At 39.3% G+C, this 13,961-nt stretch overlaps 1 protein-coding gene across 1 annotated transcript; it reads left to right on the top strand.

Annotated features, from left to right (window-relative positions):
* Positions 1-10,040: 10,040 nt before the first annotated feature.
* Positions 10,041-13,323, top strand: LOC311150513 (regulator of G-protein signaling 2-like; the record flags this gene model as incomplete). The annotated part of the gene is made up of 3 exons (XM_084188001.1): positions 10,041-10,053; positions 12,613-12,779; positions 13,096-13,323. The coding sequence occupies 3 exons, from the start codon at positions 10,041-10,043 to the stop codon at positions 13,321-13,323; spliced, it is 408 nt and encodes a 135-aa protein (XP_084044127.1).
* Positions 13,324-13,961: the final 638 nt, after the last annotated feature.

Raw genomic sequence — 13,961 nt, 5'->3', positions numbered from 1 at the left:
TGGCTTAGGGGTAGAACACCCAACTCTCCACATCTGAGACCTGAGTTCAAGCCCAGCTTGTGACATGGCTAAAAAAAGGAGGATTATGTTTCACCGGTCACTGCTACAGTAAAAGTTGAGAAACGCTGTACTATAGTTACCTATGTTATGTGTCAGCCTGTGTGTTGCCTGTTGTGGCTCGAATGCCAGGAAATAATAATTGTTGTCCCAGTCCGCCCCTGGTCTCGATACTGGTACATTTACTACAAGACTGCTGGCTAGGCTAACTTACCAATCAAAAAAATGTTAGCTGACATGGGCTAATTGAGTGACTGTCAGTGACTGACAAAACAAGAGGAAAACTGCTGATGCACAACCACATTTTTAAATTGCACCTATATTCTACTATTGAGTTCCTAAAACATTGTGGACATTTATCCACTGGTCTACAAAAGGGGGCCCCCCAGTTGCCCATCCCTGCTTTAGATGGATGAAAGCTTAGTGATAAAACATTGGGAATTCAACAAACGTTTGTCTTTTTGAGTGGGTGAAAATAGGTTGTAATCTCATTGATTACATTTACACATACCCAGAATTTGACTTAGTGAATAGGTGCTGCCAGCAATTGACAATGTACAAACAGAATACAGACACAAAGTCAACATACAGAATATACAATATAAACATTTACAGTAAAATGAAACTCTGGGGGGGGGGGGGGGGGGGGTGTCCTGGTTCCTTGTGGATGTGGGTCCTTTGTGATTCAAATCTGCAGTCGAACTGGTATATTCGGCAGTATGGGCTTGTCTGCTGCATTAGGTGCCTTTTGTTTGTAGTTGGTGAATGTTTGCATTGTCTTGCTTGAATATTTCCCAATCTGTGGGCCAGTGCTTTAACGCACTCCGGATGTCCTCGTCGGTCCATTTCCGCACCGTGATCTTGACAGGCTTGGCTGTCACTAATGTGACAGTAACACTTTACTTAAATCATCCAGATATAATGCATTATGTATCCTGACAAAATAACAGACAGTTTAAGACAGTTGAAAATGTTGTGCAAAGAGAGATAAGATATTGTAAGCCTTGTTATAAGACATTAAAAGAATCTTACATGCTTAAAACAAGTTATAAAGCATTACAGCTGGATACTTTAAGTTAAGTGTTATCAGCAGAGGATTTTGGTGGGAGAGAATCTCACTTTACAGTGCCTGTTTGTCACCTCCTAAACCAGTTTCCTGTTTCGGATAGGTTTGGTTGTTGATTGAGGCAGTGAGACAAAACCACATCATGACAACCAGTCATATTTTCCTTGTTTGGACAACGCTGTATATTACTAACTAGCTTCTGGGTTATGTGACAGTCAGAAGCCTTATGACAGTCGTGTCAGTGTTTCTGTCTCGTCAGAAGAAAAATATGCATATGTGTTATAGCTGCTTTGTATAGATGAATAAACAACATACAAGCTAATAATAAGCAGTTACAAAATTCCTATAAAAACTACTGTTCAATACTTATTAAAGCATAACTTCATGTAAAGTGTTACCGAAAACATTTTCCTTTTCATGCACGAATAACCCAAAGTGACAAAGCAAGATCCCTTGTATTGCTTATACACAATACACTGCATCAGTACATGCAAATGGAACTCACTTGGACACCTGTGCATATTTATTACCTATCTATGATGTCTATAGTCTCCATGTATCACTATATCTATGGTCTGGTTCAGAACAAAACCACAGACCAAATCAAGAATGCATTGCTTCAGTCCAAGTCATGAGACGAACATCACTATTTTCTAATCATATGGGAATCTATAGACAAACACTGTGTGATTCTAGGTTAACTTACCATGTTAACTTACCACACAATGCATAAGGGAAGCCTTGTACAGTATGTTAAACCAAAAAAAGGTGAAAATGCTTGCTTCATTGAAGGAAAACAATGTGAGTGTTTCCATTGATTGTAATCTGTTTCGATCAGCAGGTTCTCACCTCCTCTGTGTTGGAGACAACTGGGTCATCACACAAATTATACTTTTTCTTACATTGCCATTGACTACATAGCTATCTACCTACAGTATATGCACAGTAACCTACTTATTAATGTTCCGCATATGTAACAGTGGAAAAAAAGAAAAGTCAGGCCCTTCAGAACATGAGGACAAATGAAGTAATGTCTATGTTTTGGCTACATTTCTCGGCCTGTATTCACAAAGAGTCTCAGACCAGTGCTGAACTAGGATCAGTTTTGGCTTTTAAATCATAATGAATAGGAGAAAGGACCTGACCCTATATCAGCACTTCTACTCTGAGACGCTTTGTGAATACAGTCCCTGGTGTTAGACTATTCCAAGGCTGAATACACTTACTGTTGGCTATAATCTTCGTAAATCATTTAAAATTTTAAATTTTGTCAGTATAACCTCTGAATATCTGAGCCATCACACATCTCTTATTTGTATTGCTGTATGAATATGCTGCTCTATGCAAATATATACTTTTTCCATTCCCTGAGCTTATACAGTAGTTAGCCAATGCAAATTCGAAACAACGAATCCTCTATGCTGAGTTGGTCGATTTACTAGTTTGACGTCCACACACAGAGCCCATAGATACTTGACTGGTTTTCCACTCAACAACATTACATCATGTATGGCCAAACAAAACAAGACGAAAAGGACAAGACGATGGCTAAAATAGATAGGTACCCAGACTACCACCCCAATGTTTCTGTGACACTCATTTACTGTACCACATGATCCAATAAACACAAACCTCAGGCAGTCACACAGTTCCCTAAAGCTAAGTAGCATCATAATAACGTTAAAGCTGAGGCCAAAATTTTCCATCTGAGGACAATAGACAATTAAGTTATTTCAGCAATAAAGCATGAGAACCCGGGGATTATCGTGTGATAACTGTTCTTAGGCCAGAGGCGAAGCCAAAGTCCAGGAAACAGGAGGGAGTTATCACATGATAACTAATTGCTTTTATAAAAAGAACATATTTTCATTAAAAACGTTTGTATCCTTCCACCAGACGATATACAGTTGAAGTCAGAAGTTTACATACACCTTAGCAAATACATTTAAACTCAGCTTTTCACAATTCCTGACATTTATTCCTAGTAAAAATTCCCTGTCTTAGGTCAGTTAGGATCACCACTTTATTTTAAGAATGTGAAATGTCCGAATAATAGTAGAGAGAATGATTTATTTCAGCTTTTATTTCTTTCATCACATTCCCAGTGGGTCAGAAGTTTACATACACTCAATTAGTATTTGGTAGCATTGGTAGCATTAGATCAAACGTTTCGGGTAGCCTTCCACAAGCTTCCCACAATTAGTATTTTGGCCCATTCCTCCTGACAGAGCTGGTATAACTAAGTCAGGTTTGTAGGCCTCCTTGCTCGCACACGCTTTTTCAGTTCTGCCCACAAATGTTCTATAGAATTGAGGTCAGGGCTTTGTGATGGTCACTCCAATACCTTGACTTTGTTGTCCTTAAGCCATTTTGCCACAACTTTGGAAGTATGCTTGGGGTCATTGTCCATTTGGAAGACCCATTTGCGACCAAGCTTTAACTTCCTGACTGACGTCTTGAGATGTTGCTTCAATATCCACATAATTTTCCTTCCTCATGATGCCATCTATTTTGTGAAGTGCATCAGTCCCTCCTGCAGCAAAGCACCCCCACAGCATGATGCTGCCACCCCCATGCTTCATGGTTGGGATGGTGTTCTTCGGCTTGCAAGCCTCCCCTTTTTCCTCCAAACATAACGATGGTCATTATGGCCAAACAGTTCTATTTTTGTTTCATCAGACCAGAGGACATTTCTCCAAAAAGTACAATCTTTGTCCCCATGTGCAGTTGCAAACCATAGTCTGGCTTTTTTATGGTGGTTTTGGCCTTTCATGTTATGTCGATATAGGACTCGTTTTACTGTGGATATAGATACTTTTGTCCCTGTTTCCTCCAGCATCTTCAAAAGGTCCTTTGCTGTTGTTCTGGGATTGATCTGCACTTTTCGCACCAAAGTACGTTCATCTCTAGGAGACAGAAGGCGTCTCATCCTGAGCGGTATAACGGCTGTGTGGTCCCATGGTGTTTATACTTGCGTACTATTGTTTGTACAGAATAACGTGGTACCTTCGGGCGTTTGGAAATTACTCCCAAGGATGAACCAGACTTGTGGAGGTCTACAATTTCTTTTCTGAGGTCTTGGCTGATTTCTTTTGATTTTCCCATGATGTCAAGCAAAGAGGCACTGAGTTTGAAGGTAGGCCTTGAAATACATCTACAGGTACACCTCCAATTGACTCAAATGATGTCAATTAGCCTATCAGAAGCTTCTAAAGCCATGACGTCATTTTCTGGAATTTTCCACGCTGTTTAAAGGCACAGTCAACTTAGTGTATGTAAACTTCTGACCCACTGGAATTGTGATACAGTGAATTATAAGTTAAATAATCTGTCTGTAAACAATTGTTGGAAACATTACTTGTGTCATGCACAAAGTAGATGTCCTAACCGACTTGCCAAAACTATAGTTTGTTAACAAGAAATTTGTGGTGGTTGAAAAACGAGTTTTAATGACTCCAACCTAAGTTTATGTAAACTTCCGACTTCAACTGTAGTCCGGGCAAAAGCCAGTTGTTAGTTCTGAGGTTCTGAAGTTGCTAACCAAACAGGTGGTTGTTAATTCTATTCTCATGTTTTGACCCTGTTGTTCATTCTATTCATTCCATGTTGCTATGCTAAACAAATCATACGCATGTAGCTAGCTAGCAGAAGTTCAATGATTACAAGAGAGACAATAACTGATTTAATAAATCATTTATAAATAGGCAACAACCAGCTGATCGAGTCAAGTCAATAAGATCGTTATGGCGGATAGCTAGGCTAATGTTACTTCTCCTTTGCCATCTAGCTAGCCAACTACAGCGAACACACAATAACATCAAGGAGCTGAAATGACATCAAACTATGTGCATTTTTGTTTGTTTTACCTTGTTTTTTATATTGCCAATTCTTTGGATATATCCAGTATAATGATCCTGATAAATGAATTTGCCTAGATCAGAGTAGCTGTCAGTCTCGTTACGTTCATATGCATTGCACTAAGCACAGACATCAGTTCAACGTCTAGTTTTGATTTACATTTGGTTGAGTTGTCAACTAACGTGAATTCAACCATAAATGTCACCATGTCATTGGATTTAGGTTAAAATTTGGGTTAAAAAAAAGACGAAATTCCCTTACATTGATGATGACTTTTTACGTTTTCCACGTTCTGTCAACGTCATCACATTGGTTTTTTGGGTTGAAATGACGTGGAAACAATGTTTTTGCCCAGTGAGATGTTGCACAGGTCGGATAGGCACATAGCAAGGCTTATATTAACCCCCGCTGTACCAAACCAAATGCTAGGCTAGTAGCATGGGGAAATATTGTCTAGACACTTTTTTCCAGGAGAGATTAGGTTTATCAATTGACTGGCTGGTCTGTGGAACCGTGGATGCGCATTGATAAATCTAATGGAAATGTTAACAGGCATTAACCGTGGAATGCAGGGATTGTGGTGCTATAACTCCCTGCTATAAACCAATCAGCATTCAGGATCCAAACAACCCATTTTATAATATGGAGTATGGTGATGTTAGGTTATTTTACTACTACATCATGAAGTTATGTTTTCAATATACTGACTGACGATTATGAAACCAACCACGATAATTATTTCTGCATCACAAGATAGTTTTCCTTAATTCTAATGCCCTATCACTGTATGAAAAGGCAAATTTACAGGTCAAACACTCCAGTGCACAAGTACGAAGATGTACCGTTTCTGGACATTTGCGGGCACATGTCCAACAGTGTTCGGCCCTGCATACGTCCCATAAACCTCAGATAACTGACAATTTTTGTGCTCTGACATTCACGGACGTGTATACAGTATGTCCAGAAACGGTTCAGTAAACCACCACACACGTCCACCCACTTACCAGGACACATCTTGAAATTCCAGTGCACACCTTTAACGTCTCCCTCCACGTCCGCCCCGTCTCTCCCATAAATGTCAGTAAATGGCTGTGAACTTGCTCAAGGTTGTGCAAGCTTATTCACCCCACTGAATGCTAATGCTAGTCATTGCTAGCTTGCGTTAGTGACTGTCACTGATATATTAAAAACACAATTAATTATTCAATTAATGAATGAATTACAGTGAATTAGGAATGAATAAATTATTTGTATTATTATTAATATTATACATCAGGGTTCCTACACCTTTTCAGAAATAAAATTCAAGCACCACTATCAAGGTTTTTCCAGCACCTCAAGACATCACTATACTGAAACAACTCTTAGTTCCTTGAATAAAACACACAAATACACTTCTTGAATGATGACAATTAATTTCAGTAGAGCAGGAGAAAGTGGTTAATAGCATCTGCATTTAGGCTAAGCAGGGCCTGAAACTAAAGTAACCCCCATGGAGGCTAGCCCTGGGCCAAACTGGATGACTCCTGCCAGTACTCTGCTCAATTTTTTTGAAAACACTTCAATTAATCTTTGAATTTCAAATGTGGTGCTTACCTGCTTACATGGGTTAAAGGGGTGTGGGGGGGTATATCTCATTTGGAGGAATATGAATGAGCCTATTCAAAATTCAAAGATCAACAATAGTGTTTTCAAAAGAATTAAGCACAGTACTGACAGGAGTCATCCAGCTTGGCCAAGGGCGAGCCTCCATTGGGGGTGCTATAGTGTTGATTGGTCCGTGTGATATAGGTTGCCTTGATGAAAACTCCCCAGACATGAACAACAGTACAAACAAATTATAGAAGAGGCCTGTGTATTAAATGTAACAAAAACCCATGAACAGCTAGCCAACAACAACAACATAAGCTAAAAATAGCTAGCTAGTAGGGAGAAATGGTAGGCTAGCTAGCACCTAGCGCTGCGCTAGCTAGCGTTAGAGGTTAACAATTAGCATGCAACCGTTAGATACAAATTTCATAAGAAGTAAACTTCTAAAATACATAGCATTAGTGTTGTTCATATGTACAAACGTTTATAAGAGAAATAAAAATAATCTGAGATGCCATTTTGTTCTCATTAACTTACATACAAAGTTAGCTAGCTTAGCTTGGCTACACTCATATGAATGAGAAAATCTTGCATGTTTTTCATTCCGTCAAAACACTTAAATGATACATAAAAATGACCAGAAGACTCATCAAAGTTTAGATAAACATGTTATCTCTAGATTTTGAAACCGTTCTTATAATTGTTACAAACCTAAAAACAGGATAAATAAGGAGACATGGAGAGTTGGCTTCTTTTCACTGGGCTTCTCTTCCGACACATGAGATACGTGTGACATGCACGGTCTGGAAATGTCCAGAAACGTATTAATGCATAGTTGGGAATTTACTGTCACAGAAATTCCCGTATCACGTGTTCGGGGATGCACGGAAGTCTACAGGAAGCCACCCACAACCGTACACCTCAAATTTAATGGGAATATAGCAGCTCTGATTTCACCCAGAAACTCTGCTTTTCATGCAGTTAATGCACCATCCTTTCCTTATGCAGTTTCAAATTGTAGGTTGCTTATTGCCTACAATTTACAAACATACACCTCTGTATAGTTCTGTTCATTTACAGTTTACATAATTTGAATGTCTGTTCTACATCATGTCACACAACAGAGTACAAAGCATCTGCTAAACGGCATATATTACATTCCAGACATTTCTCACCAAACCTTCATCCATTGAGGTTTATTTTTAACCCCTAAAACAGTCTCTTTAAAGAACATTCGTGACCTGATTGAACTGGATTCTCAACCTGATGATGAAATAGCCTTCATCCATTGAAGTTTATTTTTAACCCCTAAAACAGTCTATTTAAAGAACATTCTTGACCTGATTGAACTGGATTCTCAACCTGATGATGAAATAGCCTTCATCCATTGAAGTTTATTTTTAACCCCTAAAACAGTCTATTTAAAGAACATTCTTGACCTGATTGAACTGGATTCTCAACCTGATGACGAAATAGCCTGAGTTAACGTCTGAGCTTCTTTGATAAAGGCCAAAAACACAAGAGGAACTCTAACATGTTTCATATTGCCTATTGAAAAGCAAACAATCTACCAATAGTCTACCACCAGATTGTGATCTACTTCTCACTTAATTTAATGGTTTTAATCTTCCCTCATTTATAGCAACGTTTGTCCTTTCCCCAACTTTTTATGTCTAATTTCCCAATGAAAGCAACAGGTGCAAATGCCTTGTGAATTAGGACCCCCTGAACTCTACATTTTGTTGCACTTACAAAGTTAGACAACTCAAGCATATCTGCATAGGGAGCATTTGCAATCCTAAAGGGAACATGCAGATACACACGTATTCGCTCAACAATCGTTGGATGTGCTGGAGTTTGGAATGGTGGTCTACTCTACACAACCAACTCTGGACCATGCATGGCCAACGCCACTGGGCACTCACTGGTTGAATCAACGTTGTTTCCACGTCATTTCAATGAAATTATATTGAACCAACGTGGAATAGACATTAAATTGACGTCTGTGCCCAGTGGGTCTGGTTTGAATCCTGATCTGCAACTTTCAAGTATGTCCATCCACTTCTATTTTATCTTTCTCCCATTTACCTTAATATCTAAATCTAAAAGTCACACACAAATAAAATGGTGACATAACCACAACTCCTTTGATAATTTCCTTTGCCTCGTGTCACTATTTCTATTTATACATTTTCATTTTGTAGCTTTATCTTTAACTCTGCAATTGTTGGAAAAGGACCCGTAAGTAAGAATTTCACTGTTAGTCTGTACCTGTTGTTTACGAAGCATGTGGCAAATACAAATGTTGATACCCTTGTGTTTCTTTTAATAAAGTTGTTATCGCTTCTAGTTCAGCTTGATCAATGACAATCAAGTCAGCTGATATCCAGTCTTACACAGTAGAGAAGAATGTAATGCATTGTTATGTAATTAGCTAATAATAAAGAGGAGCATGAGTTCTGACACACTTTGCGCTCATGTGCCCCCAACTATTAATACCACAAAAGGCCTTGCAAGTAAACACAGGTTAAAGCGAAACACGGGTTTAAAAATGCGAGGAATTGGAGTAATGCTTGTGAGATAAAAGCACTCCTCTGTTGAGCAATCGCTACAGCTTGGGGCCATGTGTAACAGTTTTGCTTCCGTCCCTCTCCTCGCCCCTACCTGGGCTTGAACCAGGGACCCTCTGCACACATGGGTTAAAGGGGTGTGGGGGGGGGGTATATCTCATTTGGAGGAAAATGAACAAGCCTATTCAAAATTCAAAGATCAACAATAGTGTTTTCAAAACAATAAGGCACAGTACTGACAGGAGACATCCAGCTTGGCCAAGGGCGAGCCTCCATGTGCTCCTCTGCACACATCGACAACAGTCGCCCTCGAAGCACCGTTACTCGTCGCTCCACAAAAGCCACGGCCCTTGCAGAGCAAGGGAAACAACTACTTCAAGGTATCAGAGCGAGTGACGTCACCGATTGAAACGCTACTAGAACGCACCGCTAACTAGCTAGCCATTTCACACCGGTTACACTCACCCCCCTTTGACCTCCTCCTTTTCCGCAGCAACCAGTGATCCGGGTCAACAGCATCAATGTAACAGTGTCGCTTCCGTCCCTCTCCTTGCCCCTACCTGGGCTTGAACCATGGACCCTCTGCACACATCGAAAACAGTCACCCTCGAAGCACCGTTACCCATCGCTCCACAAAAGCCGCGGCCCATGCAGAGAAAGGGAAACTGTTATAAGTGTTATGAGGAGGCCGCCAGTTTAGGAATGGTAGATTTGACCCTGATTATGCAGAAGAGCCAATCAGGATTGAGATGCAGGTGGAGCTTGGGTATTATTGGCTGTATCCGAGAGCATAAAGAGTCCACCGAGCTTCCTTGAGAATTGGGTCCGTAAACTCGAGGAACAGGGATGAGAGGGTGCTATGTACATAGTACTTAGCCACTGAACAAAAATTATCAAAAATGGATATTTGCTGTGAGATGGCTTCACCAATAAATAAAAAGTTCTTATAGGCTTTATGAGCACATACCGTATTTGTTCAAATGTTTTCTATTTGTATTATATTTGCATAATTTCAGCACATATTTGGAAAAAGATTATGTCACTGTTCTTTAAGTTTGCTATAATTAGGGTTGCAAAGCTACCAGTAATTTACCAGAGAAAATCTAAGGCAATCTATCGTAACTTTGATAATTTATACTTAAGTAACTTTTAAATAATCTGTGTCCATATTGTCCACGAGTTTCTAGTAGATAGACCATATGGTTAAAGAGAAAATAGCCTTATTAATGAAAAAAGACTCTAATCAACAATGGCATTATTTTCAGTTACATCTGCCACTCATCACTATTTACTTTTCTTTTTCACAACTGCCACAACTTATTTTAAAATCATCTTATTGAATTATTTCATATATTTGACATGTGATAAGGCCACACAGAGGGCCAGAGATAATTACAGACACCTGTGATAATCTGAAGTACCCAAAAGGACCACTAAAGGTATTGTGATAGATAGCATAACATCCTTGAAAGATATCAAAATGCTGGTAGTTTACTGCTAAACATTTCCAGTAATATAACCTCCCTTTGCAACCCTAGCTATAATTACTTTTTAAAAAGAACATTGTGAACATTCTTCATGTGTTCTTCTAATTTATTCTGCAGGCATAAACCCTGGAAATCCAGACTCCACAACTTCCATCCATAGTCCCTCACCTACCTCAAGGAAGAAAATGCACAGGTATGTGATACTGAAATGATTTGTTATGATTTGTTCTGGTATGTATATTCAATTACACTATTCCCAGCTTTCAAACTTTTTTGTTGTTATTTTCTTTCTTTGCAGACAATCTGTTGATGGGGCGGAACAGTAGGGACAATCCTTAGAGAAACTCCTCACTCATAAATGTAAATAGAAAAACTGTTTATATACAGTAAATATATAACATATATTCTAAATATTGTAGTAAATACAGTACCAGTCAAAAGTTTGGACACACCTACTTATTCAAGTGTTTTTCTTTATTTTTTACTATTTTCTAAATTGTAGAATAAGAGTGAAGACATCAGAACTATGAAATAACACATATGGAATCATGCAGTAACCAAAAAAGTGTTAAACAAATCAAAATATATTTTATAGTAGCCACCCTTTGCCTTGATGACAGCTTTGAACACTCTTGGCATTCTCTCAACCAGCTTCATGAGGTAGTCACCTGGAATGCATTTCAATTAACAGGTGTGCCTTGTTAAAAGTTAATTTGTGGAATTTCTTTCCTTCTTAATGTTTGAGCCAATCAGTTGTGTTGTGACAAGGTAGGGGTGGTATACAGAAGATAGCCCTATTTGGACCAAGCCAATATTATGGCACGAACAGCTCAAATAAGCAAAGAGACACAGTCCATCATTACTTTAAGACATGAAGATCAGTCAATCCGGTAAATTTGAAAGTTTCTTCAAGTGCAGTCGCAAAAACCATCAAGCGCTATGATGAAACTGGCTCTCATGAGGCCCGCCACAGAGGATAAGTTCATTAGAGTTAACTGCACCTCAGATTGCAGCCCAAATAAATGTTTCACAGAGTTCAAGTAACAGACACATCTCAACATCAACTGTTCAGAGGAGACCGCGTGAATCAGGCCTTCATGGTTGAATTGCTGCAAAGAAACCACTACTAAAGGACACCAATAATAAGAAGAGACTTGCTTGGGCCAAGAAACACAAGCAATGGACATTAGACCGGTATAAATCTGTCCTTTGGTCTGATGAGTCCAAATTTGAGATTTTTGGTTCCAACCGCCGTGTCTTTGTGAGACGGAGAGTAGGTGAACGGATGATCTCCGCATGTGTGGTTCCCACCGTGAAGCATGGAGGAGGAGGTGTGATGGTGCTTTGCTGGTTACACCGTCAGTGATTTATTTATTATTCAAGAAACACTTAACCAGCATGGCTACCACAGCATTCTGCAGCGATACGCCATCCCATCTGGTTTGCGCTTAGTGGGACTATCTTTTGTTTTTCAACAGGACAATGACCCAAAACACAACTCCAGGCTGTGTAAGGGCTATTTGACCAAGGAGAGTGATGGAGTGCTGCATCTGATGACCTGGCCTCCACAATCACCCGACCTCAACCCAATTGAGATGGTTTGGGATGAGTTGGACTGCAGAGTGAAGGAAAAGCAGTCAACAAGTGCTCAGCATATGTGGGAACTCCATCAAGACTGTTGGAAAAGCATTCCTCATGAAGCTGGTTGAGATAATGCCAAGAGTGTGCAAAGCTGTCATCAAAGAAGAATCTCAAATATAAAATAACACTTTTTTGGTTACTACATGATTCCATATGTGTTATTTCATAGTTTTGGTGTCTTCACAATTATTCTACAATGTAGAAAATAGTAAAAATAAAGAAAAACCCTGGAATTAGTAGGTGTGTCCTAACTTTTGACTGGTACTGTATATAAAACACACTTTACCAGTCTGCATAGTTCACCCAAGTTGACTCAAATATTTTCCCTCCATATCACTTCTAGGTGGCCAAGCGGCGTTTCAGGTCTTCCTGAAGTCTGAGTTCTGTGAGGAGAATCTGGAGTTTTGGCTCGCCTGTGAAGAGTTCAAGTCCATCACCAGTCCAGAGAAGCTTGCCTATAGAGCTACCAGCATTTATGAAGAATTCATCCAAAATGACTCCCCCATGGAGGTAAACACACATAAAGTTATCATTATGACAATAACATTATATTACTTTATTTTCCTTACAGTGATAATAGATGAATGACTTTTTTTGCAAGTTATACAGATCCATAAGAATAATATTTAGAAATTCACCATGAGTAACTCTGTAATTACCGCACAGTGAGAGAATGAAATCTTTGAGCCTTCCAGGATGACATGAAAAAACATATAATAGATTTAAAAGTGTATAAATATAACCTAAATGTTAACCAAATTAGATGAAGAATGACTGACATGTATGATAATAGTGTTATTAAAGGTTGTGTAGATTGTGATCGTAGCATTTTATTCTCTATCAAGTCAACATTGATTTCTACACAAGAGACACCATTGCTCAGAATCTCCACCAGCCAATGCCATCTTGTTTTGACGGCGCCAAGAGGAAGGCCTATAGCCTTATGGAATATGATGCGTACCCTCGATTCATTCAGTCTGACTACTACAAGGACCTGTGTTCTACTGCTGCTGGAGGTCTGAGACACACAGTCAAAGCCAGCTATCGCAGCTGAGATTCAGAGACGTATCACTCCCAAAAGTGATACCAGACAGTGACTGAAACATAGTGCGAGACCTGGGATAAGAGACATTGACATTGAATGTCATTGTGTTGGGAAAAGTATGTGTCTGGTTAAACAAAAGTGGAGATCTGGAATCTGGATTGAAGACACACACACTCTTTCCAGTCGGCATATATAGGCTAACTGCTTTTGGATCAGAGATAACTTATACTTGAATTTAAGAGGAATATCACAAGAGAACAGACCACATTTCAGACTGCAGCCAGACTGCAACCTTTTGTATATTTCATACATAGGCTACTACATATACATGTGCAAAACCTCTTGGTCCTTAGACAATGATTATGAAGCAAGTGCCATACTATTATGCTTTTATTAGCAGTAACGAATAGCAATTCATGCTTGCTGACGACATATTGTCAAAGAGAAGTGTTTGACTTGACTACAAAGTTACAGAATGTATCAGTTTTGCAGGGAGGTTGAAAGATTAATTAAATGCTAGCACTGCAGGTATTGAGTAAACTATGATGTACAGTGGGGAAAAAAGTATTTAGTCAGCCACCAATTGTGAAACGTGGCTGGGTCTTTCAGCATGACAATGATCCCAAACACACCGCCCGGGCAATGAA

Source organism: Coregonus lavaretus (genome assembly GCF_964263955.1).
Source record: "Coregonus lavaretus genome assembly, chromosome: 23".
Classification (NCBI taxonomy): Eukaryota; Metazoa; Chordata; class Actinopteri; order Salmoniformes; family Salmonidae; genus Coregonus; species Coregonus lavaretus.
This window is presented reverse-complemented; position numbering and strand designations above follow the sequence as displayed.